Source organism: Hibiscus syriacus, unplaced genomic scaffold, assembly GCF_006381635.1.
Source record: "Hibiscus syriacus cultivar Baekdansim isolate YM2019G1 unplaced genomic scaffold, ASM638163v2 tig00111022_pilon, whole genome shotgun sequence".
NCBI classification, from domain to species: Eukaryota; Viridiplantae; Streptophyta; class Magnoliopsida; order Malvales; family Malvaceae; genus Hibiscus; species Hibiscus syriacus.
Genome location: NW_024062956.1, coordinates 190,959 through 211,929, shown reverse-complemented (window position 1 = coordinate 211,929; position 20,971 = coordinate 190,959). Strand labels below are relative to the sequence as shown.

General features: G+C 34.5%; 2 protein-coding genes and 2 pseudogenes across 2 annotated transcripts; all 4 read left to right on the top strand.

The window, feature by feature from the left end:
* The first annotated feature begins 9,711 nt into the window (after window positions 1-9,711).
* Window positions 9,712-10,226, top strand: LOC120150514 (probable glycosyltransferase At5g20260). The gene is made up of 2 exons (XM_039163200.1): window positions 9,712-9,951; window positions 10,059-10,226. The coding sequence occupies exons 1-2, from the start codon at window positions 9,712-9,714 to the stop codon at window positions 10,224-10,226; spliced, it is 408 nt and encodes a 135-aa protein (XP_039019131.1).
* LOC120150323 (xylogalacturonan beta-1,3-xylosyltransferase-like) lies at window positions 10,065-11,431 on the top strand. The gene is made up of 3 exons (XM_039163017.1): window positions 10,065-10,213; window positions 10,311-10,674; window positions 10,768-11,431. The coding sequence occupies exons 2-3, from the start codon at window positions 10,324-10,326 to the stop codon at window positions 11,428-11,430; spliced, it is 1,014 nt and encodes a 337-aa protein (XP_039018948.1). The 5' UTR covers window positions 10,065-10,213; window positions 10,311-10,323; the 3' UTR covers window position 11,431.
* A 1,262-nt stretch (window positions 11,432-12,693) lies between these two features.
* Window positions 12,694-14,018, top strand: LOC120150513 (annotated as a pseudogene).
* A 1,633-nt stretch (window positions 14,019-15,651) lies between these two features.
* On the top strand, window positions 15,652-20,926 carry LOC120150306 (annotated as a pseudogene).
* Window positions 20,927-20,971: the final 45 nt, after the last annotated feature.

The following is a 20,971-nucleotide window of genomic DNA, read 5'->3' as shown; positions in this document are numbered from 1 at the left end:
TAGTTGGCATGCCAAGAGTCGAGGGTCTATGTGGTCCTTCGGGACATATATGTATTCTTTGGAACATGTGTGAAGTCTGGTGAGACACATACTTGATCCTTGGCATATGTATATGATTCTTAAGGAATGATATGTGGTCCTTCGGGACATATATGTATTCTTTGGAACATGTGTGAAGTCTGGTGAGACACATACTTGATCCCTAGTATATGTATATGATTCTTAAGGAATGATATGTGGTCCTTATGGACATTATTATATGGCACTACGGTGCAATTCTACGCGGTACTCCGGTGCAATTCTACGTGGCACTTCGGTGTAATTATACGAGCTGTGGTGACAGCATAGTGCACAACCTCTATAGACTCACATATCTATAGTTCTCATATGTGTACATGGACTTTGAAAAGAGAACATAATTTGATATAATATTATGTGTATTTCTCGTGACATGGTAGAAGTGCATATATGTCATGGTGATATGAGATGCTATGCGTTTATGTATTATATGATTATAGAAATTAGTAATGTATTGTGGCATATTAAAATATATATAATATGTTTATATTCATTATATGCTCATATGACGGAATTGAAGCAATGACAAGGGAATTAGTAAGGATAAACAGGTTGGTGATATGAGAACAATGTATGTGATATATGTATATGATGTGTGATATGAATTGCATGATATGATATATGTGTGATAGGGGTTTTGGTATCTATTACATAATATACATGAATATATGTTGATGTATATGTAAATGAGTTGTATAATTTGATAGCATAAAACAGTCATGCATGATTAGTGGGTATGAATTCCATTAGATGTGTTTTCTTTATGCCTCACTAAGTCATCGACTTAACGTGTGAGTGTTTCACCCGCAGGTTACCGAAAGTGAATATAGAAGCTGTGAGGAGCAATACAGGTCAGCATCTCCCTTACAAGATTTCATATCAGAAAATAGATGAGTTAAATGATTTTTGTTATTTTGAATATAGTTGGCATGTACTAATTGATTGAGTTAAATATTCTCTGATCGATTTTGGTTATTGTGGTCAAATTATGTAACTAAACTGCTTTTACTTTAATGAAAGTTTTAAATTTTCTTTGAATTTTGTCAAGAGTCAAAGTTTGAAAAGTCAATGTGACACCTCGGACTAGTATCCGGGTCGGGTACGGGTTGGGAGTGTTACATTTAATCTTAAGCAAATGTGGCAGTCGATCGTGGAGAAAGTCAGATCTCGGCTCCAAAGCTGGAAAAGTAAGTTAATCTCTTTCGGGGGAAGGATTACGCTAATTAAATCTGTGTTGGGGAATTTCCCGGTATATTACAGATCTTTATTTACTATGTCTAAATCCATAGCAGAAATGATTAATAAGTGTATTGCTAGATTTCTATGGAATGTTAAAAATGATAGAGGTATTCACTGGATAAAGTGGGACTTGGTTTGTGGTTCGAAATCTCATGGTGGCCTAGGTTTTTTTAATATTAAGGATAGAAATCGAGCTTTGCTGAATAAATGGATATGGTGATATAGTGAGGAGAGTGAAAGTTATATGAAAAAAACTTATTGTGGAAAAATATGATTATGATCCACAGTCAATTCTACCAAAAGGCTCTTGATATCGTAGGACGAATGGAGTTTGGCATAATATATTACATCCGGTGTTGACGAATGATGACAACTTCGCTTCAGAGGTTCGCTGTATCATGGGGAATGGTACTAGAATTGATTTCTGGTCAGATCATTGGACTGAATTTTGTTCCTTGAAAGAAGCTTTCCCTATAATATATGGGATGGCTATTAAAAAATAGGGCATGATTTCTGATTTAGGGAGTTGGGCGAATGATGGTTGGAGTTGGAGGATCGATCTGAGGCGAGGACTGTTCAAATGGGAATTAGCGATCTGGAATCAGTTTATTCAAGTTTTGAATAGAGGTGTTGGGGTTTATCCTGGTCAAGATAGACTGATGTGGCTTGGTGTCTCTGATGGTAAATACTGCTCCAAAAATTTCTGCATTAAACATACTACGGTTGGCAAGATAAAAGACCCTATTTGGAAGATGGTTTGGAACAAGTTTGTTCCCCCTAAAGTTGCAGTATTTGTATGGAAAGCGGTGTATCATCGGTTGCAGGTTGCGATTGAACTGAATAAGAGAGGGATTATCGATAATAACCAGATCCTTTGCTTGTTCTGTAAAGTTCACTCGGAAGACGTTATGCATGTGCTTTGCCATTGTAATACTGTTTGGGAAGTGTGGCAGAGGTGGTGTAAGTTATGGAACGTTAGGTTTATCTTCCCCGGTAACGTTAAGCTTCTTCTTGCGATGTGGTCGACACAATTTATAAGAATGAAAGTGAGGGATTTATGTCGAATTGGGTTTTTTGGTTTAATTTGGAAGATTTGGGTGTATAGAAATAAAGTCAGGTTTAATAATTTGTCATTTTCAGCGGATCAGGTATTCATTATGGCTTTGTTGCAGATCGGGGTCTGGGCTAACATCGTTTGGCCATCCTTAGTTCCTCAAGCTATTGATTTTGTGCGTTCTCCTGAATATATTATCTTTGGTTTCGAATGTTGGTGAAATTACTGTCATTGTTTTGTTTTTCAGTATTTATAGTTAGGCTTTAGGCAGATTGTTAGTTTTCCTGCTATTGTTGTATGGTTCGATTTCAGGTTGTACTGCAGTAGTGCTTATGTTGATGGTTTGCACAGTGTGGTTGCTCACTTGAGAGCATCTTTTCGGTTGATGTTTAGTGTATTTTACAGGGTTTGATCGGTTGTAATAGGGCCTATGGTTGTTATATGTTGTTTCATCCCAAGGTTCACTCTTTTTCCTCCATTTAGGTTTAGGGAGGTTTTTTAATAAGGTTCTTGGGGTGGTGTACTTTGTGTGATGCTTAATACAAAGTACCCTCTTTCAAAAAAAAATTATCCTATAAAAACTAAATCCATCAGAAATGTATACTAGAGGGGCTTTGTAAACAATTGGACCAATGTTAATTGACATATGCTTTACATCACCTTGATATAAAATATGCTACAAGTTCTTCAACTATGTTAAATGTTTTTTTGGTCCTCAAACATGCAAATATTATAAAATAATCATTAAATTTATTAAATTGTTATAAATTAATCCCTATAATACTATAAATAATAATATGTTTTGATAGTTTTAATGATCATTTTGTAATAATTCAATAATTTAATGGTCATTTTATAATCATTTGAGAATTTGATGATTATTTTCTAATACTTGAAGGTTTGTTGACAATTTTATGATTGAACTTTACCCCTTGGTACTTCCTTTGTGGTGCGTATACTTTGATTTCTCTGTTGTACCCTTTACTGATGATTTAAATCAGGGATTTAAATAGTAGTTTGGTGGTGGAATAGCAACCATTAATAATACCATCCGAAATCATTACCGCTGAAAATAGTAGAGTAAAACAAAATCACATCAATAGAAATAGATCGCGATCGTAATTTAACGAGTGACATACCATTATTCTTGTTATTGTTTAGTAACAGTAAAAAAACAATTCAACCCCTTTAGAAGATCAATAGAAATATAATAAGAAAAAGGAAATATATTCATGATTGTGATACTATTGTGATTCATGATTGTGATACTATTGTGATTGTAATAACATCTATTATATTTATAACTATGACAAATATAATGCAATCATAATCGCAATTTAAATCCCTACCTTCAATATCTTTTTTTGTCCACTTCTGGATTGTTCTCGGTTTTCCTTAACTTGTGATGATAAGCAATAGAAATTTGGGTAAAGTACACAAATAATCCCTCGACTATAAGATACTGTTTTGTTGAATCTCTCGACTATTAAAAGTTAAAAAATAGTTTCTTGACTATAGGGAGTTACTTTGTTGAGTCCCTCTACTATTAAAAGTTACAAAATAGTCACTCGACTATTCATTATGTTCCAAACTCGACCTTTTCCGTTAAAAAATTAACGGTAATCTGAGCTGGACATTAACATGCTGACTGAGATATGATAGTCGTTTGAGATTATGAGATCAAATTTTGTCATATCTCAATCAACAGGTTAACGTCCAGTTTAGACCATCGTTAATTTTTTTAACAAAAAAGGACGTGTTTGAAACATAATGAATAGTCAGGTGACCATTTTGTAACTTTAATAGTCGAAAGACTCAACAAAGCAGCTCCCTTTAGTCGGGGGATCATTTTGTAACTTTTAATAATCGGGAGACTCAACAAAGTAGTATCCTATAATCAAGGGACCATTTTTGTACTTTACCCTAGAAAATTTTGAAGGTCTTCACCCCATCATACTTATTTCCTTGAGCAGATTCAATATCTTTTTTTTTTTGAGAGATAAAAAGCATCTTTGTTGAACATGTAACTTCAATTCTTAGGAAATACTCCGAGTCTTACTATGTCATTTACATCTATATTTGTCACAACTCACAATGATATCATCCACGTAAACTATTAAAACAGAGATCTTGTTCTTTGTTGATCGTTTGATGAAAAGTGTATGATCTTTTGGGTTTTGTTTGAACTTCATTCCTTCTATGACCTTGGTAAATCATTCGAATCGAACTCTCAAAGATTGTTTCAGTTCATAGAGAATCTTTTTTAACATGCATACTTTGTTAGTACCAAATGCTTGATTTAACTCAGAGTTTGATTCCATAAAAATAAGTTACATATAGTTCATAAATTCATTTAGCTTTGAGCCATACATGACCGTGATTCTTTTGTTACAGGCAGCAGCTCATGGTTTGCTTAATGTTGCCACCAAAAATGGAGGTCCTGTTGCTATACATAGGGTATGAATCATCATTTAATGTGTTTATTGGACATCAAAGAATCACAAGCATTCACAAGACTGCAGTTTAAATCACAGTTTTGATAAACATTGAGATACACTCTTTTCTGATCTCTGGTCGCTTGAGCCCTGGTGATTTCGATGTTTTTTTTCTGCAATAGTGGCGGTGGCTGCTGCTATTAGACTGTTAATCCTGAAGATGGTCCCTTTGTAATTGATTTCTGTTGCCACACGCACATTGAACATCGTTGTGGAGGGGAAGGATTGAGCAAGACCTTGGTTCGTCGGGTGGGATCGATTAATAAGAAGGCAGAGGACAAGGAGTAGCTTGTTATTTGCAGCAGTGCAAGCAATCAGTTGCATGCCAACAGAAACTATCCCCTTTCCGATGTCATGCCTGTTGACAGCCCCGACGTTGTTCAGACATCTCAAGATTGTTCGAGCTCCGATATCCATGAGAATTGTATATTCCTGCAAAAAGCCATAACTGTTTGCTCTTACAGTTAAGTTTGAATACCGGCTTTTAACTCTATTTGCAAGGCTGTTGTATCATTAAAAATGTGTTGAATTCGGGTGACTGGCAGTACTCGGCATAGTTGCCCTATCATAATTATCCAGCACTAATGTGATATTTGATATACAAGTTGCTTATACAGATATCTGCTCGTATCAAGCCAATCTTTTCCATGTTTTCTGGTTTATGATATACGGAATGTACAAGGAGATCATTTCCGCATTTTCTTCGTAATATTTGCCTCGAGAAGTTGCAGGCCGACATTGCTCAGCTGCCAGTGAGGCGGCATGTGATGAAGACCTGATTGGTAGAGAGATTTAGCTGAATGTTTTTATGTATGCATTAGAAGTAGCCGGTGTGTTTAGTATATGCACATGCGTGTAAGTAGCTTATGTGTGTATATGTAAAGACATCTTTCTGGTTAGTATGCTCCAGTGGCATTTATTCATGATTTTATCACTGTCATATCATTTTAGTGCTGATATTTGGAGGATTACAGGGAACAACAGATCTAATTGATTTGAATCGAATATCAACTCCGGAATCGGATGTTACCCTACCGGCAACCTGTTATGCGGTGGCTGTTCTATGTACTCGCAGGGGTCCGTGCTCCGGCTCCTATCAAACAGCTTTTGCCAACATTTGATCCGCAATGGTACTTTGTCTACCTTGCCAGAATCACAGCTCTACTCTTGTTCACCATAGTTACACCATCATCACCAACCCTGTCAACCGGCAATCTTGTGTCTTCTGTGTCTCTATTCGCTACTGTCCCCGGAATTTATGACGCGGTTGACAAACCGCGTCAACCGCTCCAATCCGCATAGCAATGTGACTCTGGCCTATGAGGATGCCCTGGCCATAGTCATAAAATAAATCGCAATTTTCACAGTGATGAATGCATTGCCTCATTACGGTGCTTGGCGTGACCGGGACAGCTCTTCAATTAATTCATCTTACCGTGACCAATATTGATGCATTGCAGTTCCCATATTGAACTGTTAGCATCTGACTGATGTTCATTACAGTCCCCAAGCTGGCTGCTACAGAAAGCCAAGAAATGGTCGAAAGAAAAGTCAACTCGTCAGCTAAAATTTGGATCACTAATTCGGACAATCAAGGATGAATAGAGGGATATTACCCTTGGCAATTTTCAAATTCGCATATAGTTTATATATATTTTTTTTGTATTTTCTATTGATGATCTAATTTCATACTCCCTTAACTTTTATAATTCCGCACCCCAAATTTCTAATATAAATTCGTATTCCAGTAATAAAATACTATGTCATTCCCTGCTAATAACCGGGTGATTAAGCTTGAATTAATAAATTGAAACCTGCATCAACTTTTGGAAACAGTTGCAGGATCCACAAGCTACATGGTTGGACTTTTAGCTAGCTGCATGTGACACAAAGCTCCATAAGGTTTAGGATCCAAGATTTGCCTACCAACACGTTGCTGAATTTGATGCATTTTCATATACTACATAGATTTCATGTTAGAAAAATATGAAATTTTTATTTAAAAAATTATATATACAAAATTAGATTATAAAAAGAAAATACAAAATAAATATTTAAATTATATTAAAATTTAAAATTTTTATACAGTACGACCGTTCTCTAATACTCCCTCGATCTATTTTTGTTCTCGTATGAACACCGTCTTACCCAGCGAAAGCATTGGGCTTAGAGCTCAGACAATTCCCCAGAATCTGAACTCAACTTTCGCCATCAAACTAGCTGACCTTTTAACCTTTAAGACCTTCAAACGTGGGGGCAAAAAACAATGAAGCTTATTGAATAGTTGTAGTTTCAACATTAAAGCAACATCGGTCTGCAAAAGCAATATATTTCTAATCCCCATATACATATATATATATATATGGTAAAATACACTTAGATGACTCAATAATTTTTTGACAAAAGGACAAAAGTGTCACTTTTGATTTTATAATAGGCACAATTTATTATGTTCGCCTCTATTGTATTTTCGCATCAATCTAGTCATCGAAGTTGCTCAATTACATCATTCTATATCCTACTATTCACTTAAAACCTTCAATTGAGATTTCTAAGTTAAAGATTAGAGTTTAGGGTTTAGGGTTAAAAGGTTATGAGATTATGGTTTAGGGTTAAAAGGTTATGGGATTATGGTTTAGGGTAGTGTATAAAATGATGCAATTAAACAACTTTGAGGGTTAAATTGATGAGAAAATACGATAATATCAAAAATGATAAATTGAGTCTATTACAGGGGCAAAAGTGATCCTTAATCCTTATTTTTTTATTACTATAAACATTCAAAACACATTTACAAACTATGTGTTTGAACCTATAACCTCAAAGAATAACAATCATATTAACCACTAAGGTCACTTAATTGTTAGTTTGGTTACAAATGGGTATTTTTTTTACAAACCATCATCCAATTAAAATATTGTTACAAACATATCATTCATTGTTAAATATTATACGTAATAGTGACGTAGCTTGATATAATAACAATTTTAGTACCAAAACTTATACATTTTATCAGTTTAGTTCATTCGAAACAATTCAATAAATTTTGCATTCCATATTTAAAAATCTATCAATTTAGTCTTTATTCTTCTCCCATTAATATTATATTATTTTCCTAGTATAATAATATTTTAATATTAATTGTTGCTTCTTTATGGTAACATACAATTATCAAACTATTATGTTGTTGTATGGGCTTGTTTGGTTTGAAAATATCATAAAAATGAATAAATTGGTAAAAAATTTAAATATGAAAGGTCAAATTTATCATATTGTTTTAAAATTTTATCAAACTAATATAATACTTAAGTTTCGGGAACTAAAATTCTTATTATACCAGGCCAAATTAGACATATGTTTCAATTTTCACGATGAAATTACATATTTGTGATAATATTTTAATTAACTAAATTGTAATTTTTGCGAAAAAATAATATTCTAATTGTATCCAAATTATTAATTGAATGACATATGATGTCTTTTACTCTACACATACACACACACATATATATAATATTTTGGTGCAATGTATTAGAATATAAATATATGTTTAATCAGGGGTATAAATGAATGAGGCTTGAATGAATAAGAGTGTGTTCATTTATTTATTTATTAAGGTGTTTGTGTTCAATTCGTTTAACATTCGCGAATATGCTTGTTTAATGTTCCACAACCAACACTCTATTTTTACTTTTTATTTACGAGTCAAAGAAAAATGATGAAATTATACTACTAGTCCTTAAACTACTTAGGCTTCATATATTGAACTCCAAAATTTACTCTGCATTCAATTTAGTCTCCACTTTTATCAATATTTAAAATGTAAAAAAGAAAAGAAAAGAAGAATCGGGTAAATGAGTTAATAAACGAGCTCGTCGTGACCAGAAACACACTGAACACATATTTGTTCGTGTCCATTTATTTATTAACAAACATTTTTTATTCATATTTGTTTATTTAACTTAATAAATAAATTAATATTATACAAATGGTTCGAATAATTCATTAAACGTTATCATAATTTTACACCCTATATTTGATGCCATAATAGTGAATTTTTTAGAAAAATAATATGATATAATCAAATATGGAGTAGATACCCGAGACATAAGTATATAAAATGCGAGAGTTATTATCTTTCTCAAAAAGAAAAATTAGTCTAATAATATATTTTATATTAATCAATTAAACTTTTATCTCTTTGTCATTTTTAAAATTAAATATTTAATAAATTCTTACTGAGTTAAAATTAAATAATAAATTTATATCAATATTAATATTTACTCATGACTTAAGATGATATAGTTAATTTTTTTTGAATAAAAGCGACTAATTTTATTAAAAACAGAAAATATCTAAATTATTAACACACAAAAAATTAGTCATTTAATAACACAAGAAGATCATATAAGAAAATGATTAAAAATCTAACTAAATAAATTCGAACAAAAGATAAATATAAATAGATGACGTAGATATTAATTTCAGTCAACTAATTATTATCTAATAATTAAAAAGTATTCTTATATAAATCCAATTAATTATTTAAGATACACTGCCTTGGGTAGAAAAAGGGTGGAAACCCTAGGAGCTTTTAATTCACACACGGAATAAACAAATCAAGATTTCAAACACCGTGCTGAAGATGCCATGTGATTTACTCATTACATCTCATCACTGTATGTAACTAAGCAAATCAACTTATTATATCTATATGTATATATATATATAGCAAACTGAAAGTTCTGCTAATCTTGGCTCTTCAACATGCAGATGCAGCGGACAATGTCTTCCCATAGGAAACACCATTGAAGAAGAGAAACTGAAGAAATATTTCAGTAAGCCATGGTGGGAACCTCAAGCTGCCATATATTCTCCTTGTTTTTTCCAGCTTTATTGCTTCTTCTGCTTCTTCTTCCTTCCTCTCCCCTTAACAGCAACCGATTTCCCCAAGTTTTGACTTCCTTCTCGCCTTTCCTTCGCGACGAAACCGATCAGACGCCGTCGCCGCCGCGTGTTTCCCTCGACGGGGTTCTGTCGACTTCCGTGTATAAAAGCAGTAAACTTAATACTGCAATTATCAAAGTGAGCATTGTAATAATATATGAAGGTTTGCTGGTTTTGTTTTTGAATTGTCTGAATGAACATTGAGTGTGTGTGTGTTTTTATTTTTATGTTTTGTCTATTGGAAGAAGAAGAAGAGCAACCTGGAGAAGATTGAAGATGATTTGGCTAAAGCACGAGCTGCCATTCTCAGAGCAGTTCAATTGCAGAATTTTACATCAGAGAAAGAAGAGATCTTTGTTCCAAAAGGATCCATTTACAGAAACGCATATGCCTTTTACCAGTTAAGTACTTAAATCAGTTTGATGTTATTCGAATTCGAATATCTATGTCATTCGAGCTCGGATATATTAACAAAAATTCTTTTATTTCATCATCAGGAGCCATGCAGAGATGGTGAAAAGGTTCAAGGTATGGACATACAGGGAAGGAGACCCACCATTATTCCACAGTGGTCCACTGAACAATATATATGCCATTGAAGGACAGTTCATTGATGAAATGGATAGCAATAAAAGCCCTTTCAGGGCTCGCCATCCGGACGAAGCTCACGTATTCTTCCTGCCATTGAGTGTAACCGGAGTGGTTCACTATGTTTATCGGCCTATAACCTCGGTTAAAGACTACTCACGCGATCGACTGCAACGATTAGTGACGGATTATATCGATACCGTGTCTACTAAGTACCCTTACTGGAACAGAAGCAACGGTGCTGATCATTTCATGGTCTCGTGCCACGATTGGGTATCGTTCGAACCTCGATTTTTTCCTTTGCTGTATCGGTTTCGACAATGTACAAGCCCACGTGTGAATGTTGCTTGTTTTTCGCTATTGCAGGCACCGGAAGTTTCAAATGCGAATCCCGAACTGTTCAAGCACTTCATAAGAGTCGTCTGCAATGCAAACACTTCAGAGGGATTCCGGCCTAAAATCGACGTCTCGTTACCTGAAATTTACCTACCCTTTGGAAAGCTCGGTCCACCGAACCTCAGCCGGGGTCCGGACCACCGAACTGTACTAGCTTTCTTTGCTGGTTCACCTCATGGATATATCAGGGAAATCTTATTGAACCATTGGAAAGAAAAAGACAGTGAAGTCCAAGTCTATGCTCGGCTTCCCAAGAACCTCAATTACACCAAAATGATGGGGCAGAGCAAGTTCTGCTTGTGTCCGAGCGGGTTTGAGGTGGCTAGTCCGAGAGAAGTCGAGGCCATTTACGCCGGGTGTGTCCCGGTGGTGATCTCGGACAACTATACATTACCCTTTAGTGATGTGTTGAATTGGAGCCAATTCTCGGTTCAAATACCAGTGGGGGAAATACCTGAAATCAAGAGAATTTTGCAAGGGATACCGGAGAGCAAGTACTTGAAGATGTATAAGAGGGTGAAGAGAGTCCGGCGACATTTCAAATTGAACAGGCCGGCGAAGCCATTCGATGTGATTCACATGGTACTTCATTCGGTGTGGCTAAGGAGGCTGAATTTTAGGTTGCCATCTTGATTTCTAATGTAGGAGAGCAACATGTTTTGACCCATGAATTGTTGGTTTGTTTTATGTGTTATAATTATGTCGATCGGTGCTCAAGTATGTTGTAATTAGAAAGTAATAAAGTGTAAAAAAAAAAACAAATGTTTACGTAGCTCAGATTCATTAACTAATTCCGAACTATGTGGAGATTAGATTCAAATACCGATAACATCAAAAAGTACAACATTTTTAACAAGTCAAAGAGAATTGTTCCTCGACAAAGCTCAATGAGTGAGTGTACGCGCAACCCGATTTGCCGCCTGTTCACGTATTGAACTTTGATGTTTGGGGTTTTAGCAAGAATCTCGCATGTTTTGTTGAACATCAATCTAATTAACGACATATCTTATTGCAAATTATTCAAACGGTTGACGATAGAGATAATTGAAATGGAGCAAGACGAGTGAAGAGTAGGACCCGGTCCGAACTAAAAGATAACCTACACCCCTATAGTTTGAGTTTTACGAGAGTTTTTTTATTAAGATATCCTACCACTTTTCTTTTTCTTTCTGAGCGTTACTTTTGTAAAGCTTGAAGGACCTATTCTAGATAATACCTATAAATTTTATAATAAAATGTGAAATCCGGTTACGAGTGGCCCTGAGTTGTCTCGAAGATTCATGTGACTGATGTTGTACTTGTTTTGGAAAAAAGATTGGGACCTCCGGGGCACTTGCAAGTTTATTTCTTGAGATATTTTAGAGAGGAAAAATGCAACCTATAGCAACAGATTTTCTTTATCTCTGGGACAAGATTAACATTCATGAAACTACATTATTTAAAAACAGCTAAGCATGGTTAATCAACATCTTTGTTGCTAAACAATTCTTGCACAGAGAAAATAGATATGTTAAGTCAGTAGGTTGGTCTCGGTTAATGGGGTTAACATTTAACAAAGTTTGTGCTTCAGAACTTTACAACGAAATAAATTGTAGGGTCTTCATTAATATATCGTTTTTCTTGCTTTAACTTATTAGGCAAGATTGATGCAGTAACAACTTTTCATCGATTTTCTTTGTTCTCTTTGATGCTTGACAAAAATTTCCTTGCGGTTTGCAGAATATATGCATGAAAATATTCCAACATATCCTCCTATGGGTTGAAGCGAGAACATACTGGATAGCTTTTCGATTTCTCATACTAGATTTTGAATTGGAACTTTATTCTACCAGTGAATACTGCATGGTATACTGGTATGCTGTCTTAATCAAGCTCGCATAGAAAACTCATCTTATGATGGCTGACAGCTTTGACACTGCTGGTACTCGTTCTTTGCTATGATATTGTCTATGAGGCACATGCAGTTTTGTTCAATTTTCTCATACAAAATATTGTATGAAGTATCATCAATTAATCAATTTGTAAACTGATGTATTTTGTTTTTCCTTTCTATGACCTGCATGCCGTTGTTATAAACAACCAAATCTACAAACGGTGATATTATCAGCTAAGCGGAAGGGGAAGAAGAGAAAGGACTCTCCTAAAGATTTGGTTAGGGAATCTCAAATCCCGCCGGCAGTCTTGTTCCTTCAATGCTATATATGTCTTGCTGAATGACTTACAATGGTATCATTACTTTATCTGGAAATTGTGATGTTTTAGTGATTGTGAGAGGGCATAATCTTCCAGTCTAAGCCAACCCTTTCATCATTTTTGTGATGGCAATAGTCTTCCGGTCTAAGCCGAGCCATTGTCATTTTTGGTTTAAACGGCAGATTTCTGAAAATAAATTGGTTTTCAATTGTCCTCAACATGTATATATAGACGGCACATGATGCTCGTCTCTCATATTAATATTTTGCTTCAATATTGTCAACTCATGTTCTCTATTAATCTGTTCAGTCTCTTTCCAGATGCTTGCTGCTTTGAGGAATGAAATTAATCTCGGTCTTCCAAAGTCCAGGCCCTTTCAATACTGAGCAGGAGGTGAAGTATTAAACTCCATATTTGTGCACACAAACATCGAGAATGTGTTCTAGCTTTTTCCGTTAACTGCATCGTATCGAGTTCTCAACCTTGTTAAATTGTATCCAGAAATTTGCTCAGCACTTTGAGCTTCTACAAAGAGCCTGCATTCCTGATCATGTTTTGTACCCGTCAAACGAGGAATCAACAACTCATGCTCCTTTTTCTGTGAGTACTGGATAAGATCTCTGTCCCGATCACCTCGTTCTGGGGCTTGTTTATTTTTCTCACGCATTGCTTTTTAATGCAGACACTAGCTATGTATAATGACTTCAAGGATGCTCAAAGGATTGCGAAGGAGGTGAAGAGTAGTTTCTCCAATGATCCAGACAGATTAGCGGAAATCCGGAAACTAGAGCAGGTAGCAGAACACAACAGTGTTGCTCAAAACCTCATCTGTCGGATAGGAGCTCTCGACCCGCCGCTGAATGTGTCTTTTGAGTTGAGCCACCATCCATTCTTTGCAAATGTTGTTGTCAAGAGATCATGAAGGTGCTAGTTTCTTCAGATGATCTCTGCCAATTTTGACATACCTTTATACATATAGGTTTAAGAGGCATTCGAGTCCCCCTTGGGTAGCAATTGTAATATTAGTATGTTTTAAAACCAAAATTTTTTATTATAGGTTAAAAATGTGATGTTAGACATGATTTTAAAATAAATAATAATCCAATGACTAAAATAGAAATTAAATAATATGCGGATGACCAAATAGGAGTTTACCATTTTTATAATTAGGTATTTAACTTTAATATTTATGTGTAATGTAGAATTCGGTTTTAATATTTATAATTAGGTATTCTTTTAGAGTATTTTGGCCCTAAACGTTTTACTTTGGGACAAAAAACTTATTATAGATGAAAATTATTAGTTAACATATGATTAAAGGTACAAAATAAGAGCCTTTTTAACCTAAAATGAAACATTGAGGGTTAAAATGCTCTAAAAAAAATAGAATAAAGAGTAAAATAACCATTTTAATAAATATTGGTGTCTAATGTTGATATTATGCTTTATGTTAAGGGAAGTCACTGTTCATGTGGTACAAAATGCATTGGGATTTGTCAGTTGGATCGACGGACCCACCTCTGCATGGGTGCATGCGTCCAAATTTGTACACTCTTCTTTTCTCATTTTATTGATTGATTCTTTTAATAAAATTTCAATTTGATTAAAAATTAAATATTTCTTAATTTTTTAATTAGATTAAGCAAACTGAAATATTCTTTATTTCTATAATTATTAGTATATAATTATTAGTTAATAATTTAAATTAAATATTATAAAAAGGTGGTGGACTGGAGCCCATTCACTAACCAAAAAGTGGAACTCCAAAGGAACACAATCTGTACCCCATTTAATGTCCACCATCCACTATTTATATACTTTTTCTTAATTTATATTAATTTATATTTATTCACTTTAAAATAATGATAGATCAATAAATATTAGAGGGCGATCGTATTTTTAATTTTTTTTATATATTTTATATACTTTATTAAAAATTTAATCTCTTTTAATTTTTAATATATTTTTTAAAACTTCATACATTTAATATAAAATTATGGGTATGCTCTTATTTAAAAGTATTAACATCTTAGTTTATGCATGTATTTTTTTTTAAAATAAACTAATTTTAATTTTGAAAAGAATAATAAAAAGTATACTCTGTTTTATTTTGTACAATGAGGACAGTTTTCTAAAAACTCAAATCTTACCCTTCCTTCCATCAATATTGCCCCAAGTTTATTCTTTGTTTTCCTTTTAGTTTGATGGTCTAACCATATTTTAGACCCTCAAACTTTTTAGAGGATGTCAATGTGATAGAGTAGGTTCGTGTAGCTCACAAGTTAAGGCTTCAACATAAGTGCAATTTTTGAATGATAACGTTGTAAATGGAGAAAATTGGGTTGTGAAAGTCACTTCTATAATAATTCTATAATATATGATTTAAATTAGTCGATTATTAGATCAATATTGATGATTATACTAAGATAATAGAATATTAAAAATTAAATATAACATTAATCCTACGACATTAAAATTTTCCCAACTTAGTCCATGTTTTTATCTGCATTGTAGACTTAGAAAATGTATAGGGACCAAAATGATAAAAGTTACTAAGTTTAAGGACTAAAATATGATTTATCCCTACTTTAAATAAGGAATGTAGCGACGCCGACGAGTGACGAGTCAGGACCCAACAAAACAAAAGCACAAGTGAAAAAGCTTCAGTATTTGTTGGACTTACATTTGTTGTCCCTAAAGAAACTCTACCGACTGATCTGTCTCTCTCTCATTCGGCTGCCCCAGGTTAGTCTTCTATAGCCTCTTTCATTTCTTACATATTGAAGATTAAAATTAGTCTAGAATTGTTTCCTTTATTTTCTTTTTTCATATCTAGTTGTTTATACTTTTTTTTTTATTTTTTATTTTTTTTTGTCTTGAGTGGAAAGTCAGAGGTGGGTAATTTTTGTTTGATTGAATTTTGATAGATTTCAGCTTCATTTTCGTTTTTGACCCTGGAAATGAGATGGGGTATTCTTGTTTTTTTGCTATATGGGTTTTGTTTTAATGTATTATTGTTTTTGATTGTGCAACTGATTTACTTGCAGGGCGAGATTTTGTAGGATTTTTTAAAAATTTTGTGTTGTTATTGATGAGAATTTCTGGAGATTTTGTAGGAAATTGTACAACTGATTTTTTTTTTAATTTATTGCTGAGTTGAAGGTAAATTGGAGTTTATGTGAAGGAAAGTAATGTTGTTTAATGGGTTCTTTTAATAGGATTTTTTGATTGAGAGAGAGAGAAAATGTCTGGAGGAGGCACGCAGAAGAGCTTGAGGATAGCACTTGGAGCCATCAAAGATACCACTACTGTTTCATTGGCTAAAGTCAACAGTGACTACAAGGTAGATTTAGCTGAAAATATTGATAACCAATCTAACTGTTATTTCAAGCAAGGATGTTGCTAATCCTTTTCGGTTATGCCGTTTTACTATTTTTCAGGAATTGGATATTGCTATAGTTGAGGCCACAAACCATTATGAACGCCCTGCAAAGGAAAAACACATTAGAGGTTGGCAGTGGGTTCTCGTTTCTAATTTTTTCCTCCCACATTGTGGGTGGTGATAGTTCTATTAGTTTGTGTTTTGATTTTCCCGTAGAGAGAGAGCACTTTATGGATGATTTATAGATAAGATTTTTTTCCCTCCTTTTCACAGCAATCTTCGCTGCCGTTTCTGCTACTAGGCCTTGGGCTGATGTTGCTTATTGCATCCATGCTCTTGCAAGGCGGTTATCAAGGACGCATAACTGGGCAGTATGTTAATATTTCCAATAACATATTGTGACGGGTTAATGTAGATATGGATTTACATATACGAGTTAACATGTGTTGATGCAAAAATACAATTTTGGTTTAACAAATGATAGAAACGTAGGCTTTGCATCTGTTTCATTATGTGTTTGATCAAGTTATTGTTGACATAAGATTTTAAAAAGAAATTGAAGACAATTGAAGGTTTTAGTTCACAAGAAGCTGAGCATAGATTTTTTTCTTGACTAGAAATATATATGATCTGCTACTTGTTTTAATAACACTTCTAAATATAGCATAATTGTGAAAATTTATATTAGTGTGAACTTATGTTTGAATTCCTTCTTTGACAGTTCATATAGTCTTTGACCTTTTTCATATGTTATCCATGTTTTATTGATGCCTTTACCATTTTAAAGAATAAATTCTGACAGGTCAGAGTTGTGGTTACATAGGATGCCAGATTACAGACATACTGTAATTAAGATCATATCATTTGCTAGTTTTGATAACATCTTTCATCATGTAAGCATTAGTTTCAAAACTTAAGTTGGCCCATGACATTACTCTCCTACTCTCCTTTTGGAGAGAGAACTTGTACGCAAGCTTCAATGTCAACACTTCGCTAAAGGTGCCTTCCTCAAGATTGATTGACATTTGTCCGGTGCTTTCGCATCCATTGATCCTCATTGTAGCTGAATCCAAGACAATTTTATTAATGGTTTGACATTGTCTGGTGCCTTCCTAATGGATTTGTGGATTCTGTGTTATCTTGATAGAAACTTGAGTATTAAGAATAATCCTTGAGCTTGAATGTTCGTTTTTGTTAGTTTAATTGGAATTTGATCTCTGCAAACATTAGCTATAGTAATTGATGGGTGTTCTGGATTTTGTTGACTGAATGTGGTTTGGCATTTAGGTTGCATTGAAAACTTTAATAGTCATTCATCGTGCTCTGAGGGTGGTAGACCCTACATTTCATGAAGAACTCATCAACTATGGCAGAAGTAGAAGCCATATGCTTAACATGTCACATTTCAAGGATGATTCAATCCCAAATGGTACATTATCTTCTGAGAATGCATGTTGTTATTTTTCAGAAAAATGTCGTTCCTTGTTTATGAAACCCTTAACTATATCTGCACAGCATGGGATTATTCTGCCTGGGTCCGTACTTATGCTTTATTCTAGGAGGAGAGGCTGGAATGTTTCCGCATCTTGAAGTATGATATAGAGTTAGACCTCCCAGTAAGAAGCTTATCTTTTAAACTATGCCTTCTATATAATTTACTTATGTCTCTTCGAGTTAGCTCTTGAAAATATACTTCTGTCGTGTTTGATTTCATTCAACCACATGGTACTTTAAACTATCATTATCAAAAGCTGCTCCATGTTTCAAGGTTTTTGGAAGCATGCATGCACATCTATAGCTGTTCAGTTTCAGTTTAACTAAACAGACTACCCTGTGAGGACCTTAATTTTTTTTTCTCTACTTAGAACTATAGCTATGTCTCTTACAAGCTCTTAAACTTTAATGAAACTAAAATATATGGAGAATTCATTGATCTAAATCTTTTTCCAGAGAACCAAAGATTTGGAGACTGCAGAGTTGCTTGAGCAGTTGCCAGCTTTGCAACAACTTCTTTTTCGTGTTCTTAGCTGTCAGGTGAGGAATTAGTAATGTCTCTTATTGTGCTATTACGCTATACATAGCTATGTCATGAAAAATGATGTCTGGTTGTGTTACTTGCATACCTCTCTGAACCGCATGTTACAAAATCTTTTCTTTAGTGGGAATGTTAATGGAATTTCTGTGCAGCCGCAAGATGCAGCTGTTTATAATTTTGTAATCCAGTTGGCACTTTCAATGGTATGTTACTTTTTAAACATACTATCCAATCTATACCCCTCATGTTCGTAGAGTTAATTTGGAAGTGGCATTTCTGGTCTTTCTTTTGTCATTTCAAACAGGTTGGTTCTGAAAGTGTCAAAATTATCAAGCTATAAGTGATGGTACAATCAATCTCGTAGACAAAGTAAGCTCTGGTATTAACTTTCTACATAAGATGCTTTCTATTCAGCATATCATGTATATATGATGCTCTAAACAATGTCAGTTCTTTGAGATGCAACGTCCTGATGCTTTGAGGGCTTTGGATATATACAGGAGATCTGGGCAACAGGTGAATAGCTGTTCGAGTGCCTTTAATATTCATTTCCTAATGTTAATTTAAGAGGATTTCGAAATTTGGGGGAATTTAACTCTTTGTATTTTCAGGCAGAGGCTTTCAGAATTTTATGAAGTATGCAAAAGTTTTGATGTTGGGCGTGGAGAAAGGTTTATTAAGATAGAGCAGGTTAGTAATCTCCATCTTCGGTGCTTTCTGGATCAAATTCTCCCCCCTCCTATTGAATTCTCTCAATTTCTATAATTACTAATTTTCTTTTTGGGATTTGTGTTGAAGTCCCCTGCATCGTTTTTACAAGCCATGGAAGAGTATGTAAGAGAAGCTCCATGGGCTTCAACAGGTCGCAAAGATCAGGTCTAGAAATTTTATTTATGAAACTGGTTTTGGTTTGAACTGAACGATATATATGTCTTTGCATACATGCAATAGTCTTTGCTCGTTAAGTGAATGCTGATTCACCTGCTTGTGCAGATCGAGACAATTATTTGTAGTTTGAAGTCCGGTTCCTATAATCCTATGATGTATAAGAATCAAGATGATGCTTGTTGTTGTTTTGTACATTGAGTTATTGATATATAATATTCTAATTTCATCTATATGATACTATCATAATTGTTTATGGAAGTCACGTATCGAAATTTTACTACATCTTAATCTTACAAAAGTTTGCAATGTTCACTTCCGCAATTTGTTTTTCAACAAGCAGGTTGACAAACCCCAGGAAGTGTTGGCCATTGAGTACAAGAAAACCGCAGAGGTGCAGGAGGAATGTTCACCATCACCTCCTGCCCTTGAACCAGTAAAAGTGGAAAAAGTGGAAGAGCCTATTGTTGAACCACCTGATTTGTTGGTAATTTTGGTCTTGTTTTGTTCTTTTTACCTACCTTATTGTTATCTAACTTCATTATGGATTTCTTATTCTCTTTTGTTCTTGTTACCTACTATGCCGTTATATGAGAACTGGAAGTTCATCTGTATTTTGTATACTTTTCGTTATTAGCTCTTTTTTTTTTTCTAGGGTTTAAATGATCCATCCCCAGTTGCCTCAGAATTATATGAGAAAAATGCCTTGGCATTGGCTATTGTTCCTGTTGGTGAGTTTTGAGTCCTTTCCAGTAATTCAATGATACACAGCATGAAATTTCAACAACTTTCTTACTGGTTTTAAGCGCATGAAATGAAGTTGAATAGTTTTAATTTGTCTTAATCTTTGAATTTATATGCTCATAAGCAATTTCTCTTGGGTTTTTCTTTTAAACTGGATACACTCTACTCAATGTTATATTACTTGTCTGGAAATTCCGTTTATGTTTCCATGGTGGTGTTCCATCCGAGCAAACAACTACTGCTTCTCCTGTTCAAGTAAATGGTACTACGGGCTGGGAATTGGCGCTTGTCACTGCTCCAAGCTCAAACAAAAGCGTTGCCGCTGCAAGCAAACTGGTACTTCTACTTCTGTTCTCATCTTTATGTTGGTTGTAAGTTGTGTGTTCGGATATAGGTAATACAACAACATATGCATTTGTGTCCCACTGACAATATTTTAACTGTATTCATCAAAAGGCCGGAGGACTTGACAAGCTTACTCTGGACAGCCTGTACGATGATGCAATCAGAAGAAGCAACCAGAATGTGAGCTATATAATCCATGGGAACCTCCAGCTCCTATAATCGGTGCAACGATGCAACAACCAGCACAGGACCCATTTTCTGCCTCCAATATGAATGCTGCTCCGCATTCAGTCCAGGTGGTGTCCATGGCAAATCAACAGCAGGCTTTTATGTTGCAGCAGCAACCACAGATGATGATGATTGGGCCACAACAGCAGCAATCTTCAAATCCTTTCGGTAATCCTTATGGAGCCAGTGCTCACCCTTATGGCCCAGGTATGCATGCTCAAGCATACAATCCATATACAGGCCTGTATAGATGCTTTTTGCAAAGAATATGTTCTATATTTTAAAGCACGGGGAATAAGAGACGTGCAAAATCGTCAGACGAAGAATTGGAAATTGTATACCATATGTTGTGAATGTGCAAT

Coding starts and splice junctions, on each gene's coding strand:
- LOC120150323 (XM_039163017.1), top strand. CDS start 10,324: ATGGTGAAAAGGTTCAAGGTATGGACATACAGGGAAGGAGACCCACCA. Junction 10,675..10,767: donor TGGTCTCGTGCCACGATTGG/GTATCGTTCGAA, acceptor TCGCTATTGCAG/GCACCGGAAGTTTCAAATGC.
- LOC120150514 (XM_039163200.1), top strand. CDS start 9,712: ATGGTGGGAACCTCAAGCTGCCATATATTCTCCTTGTTTTTTCCAGCT. Junction 9,952..10,058: donor TTAATACTGCAATTATCAAA/GTGAGCATTGTA, acceptor GTCTATTGGAAG/AAGAAGAAGAGCAACCTGGA.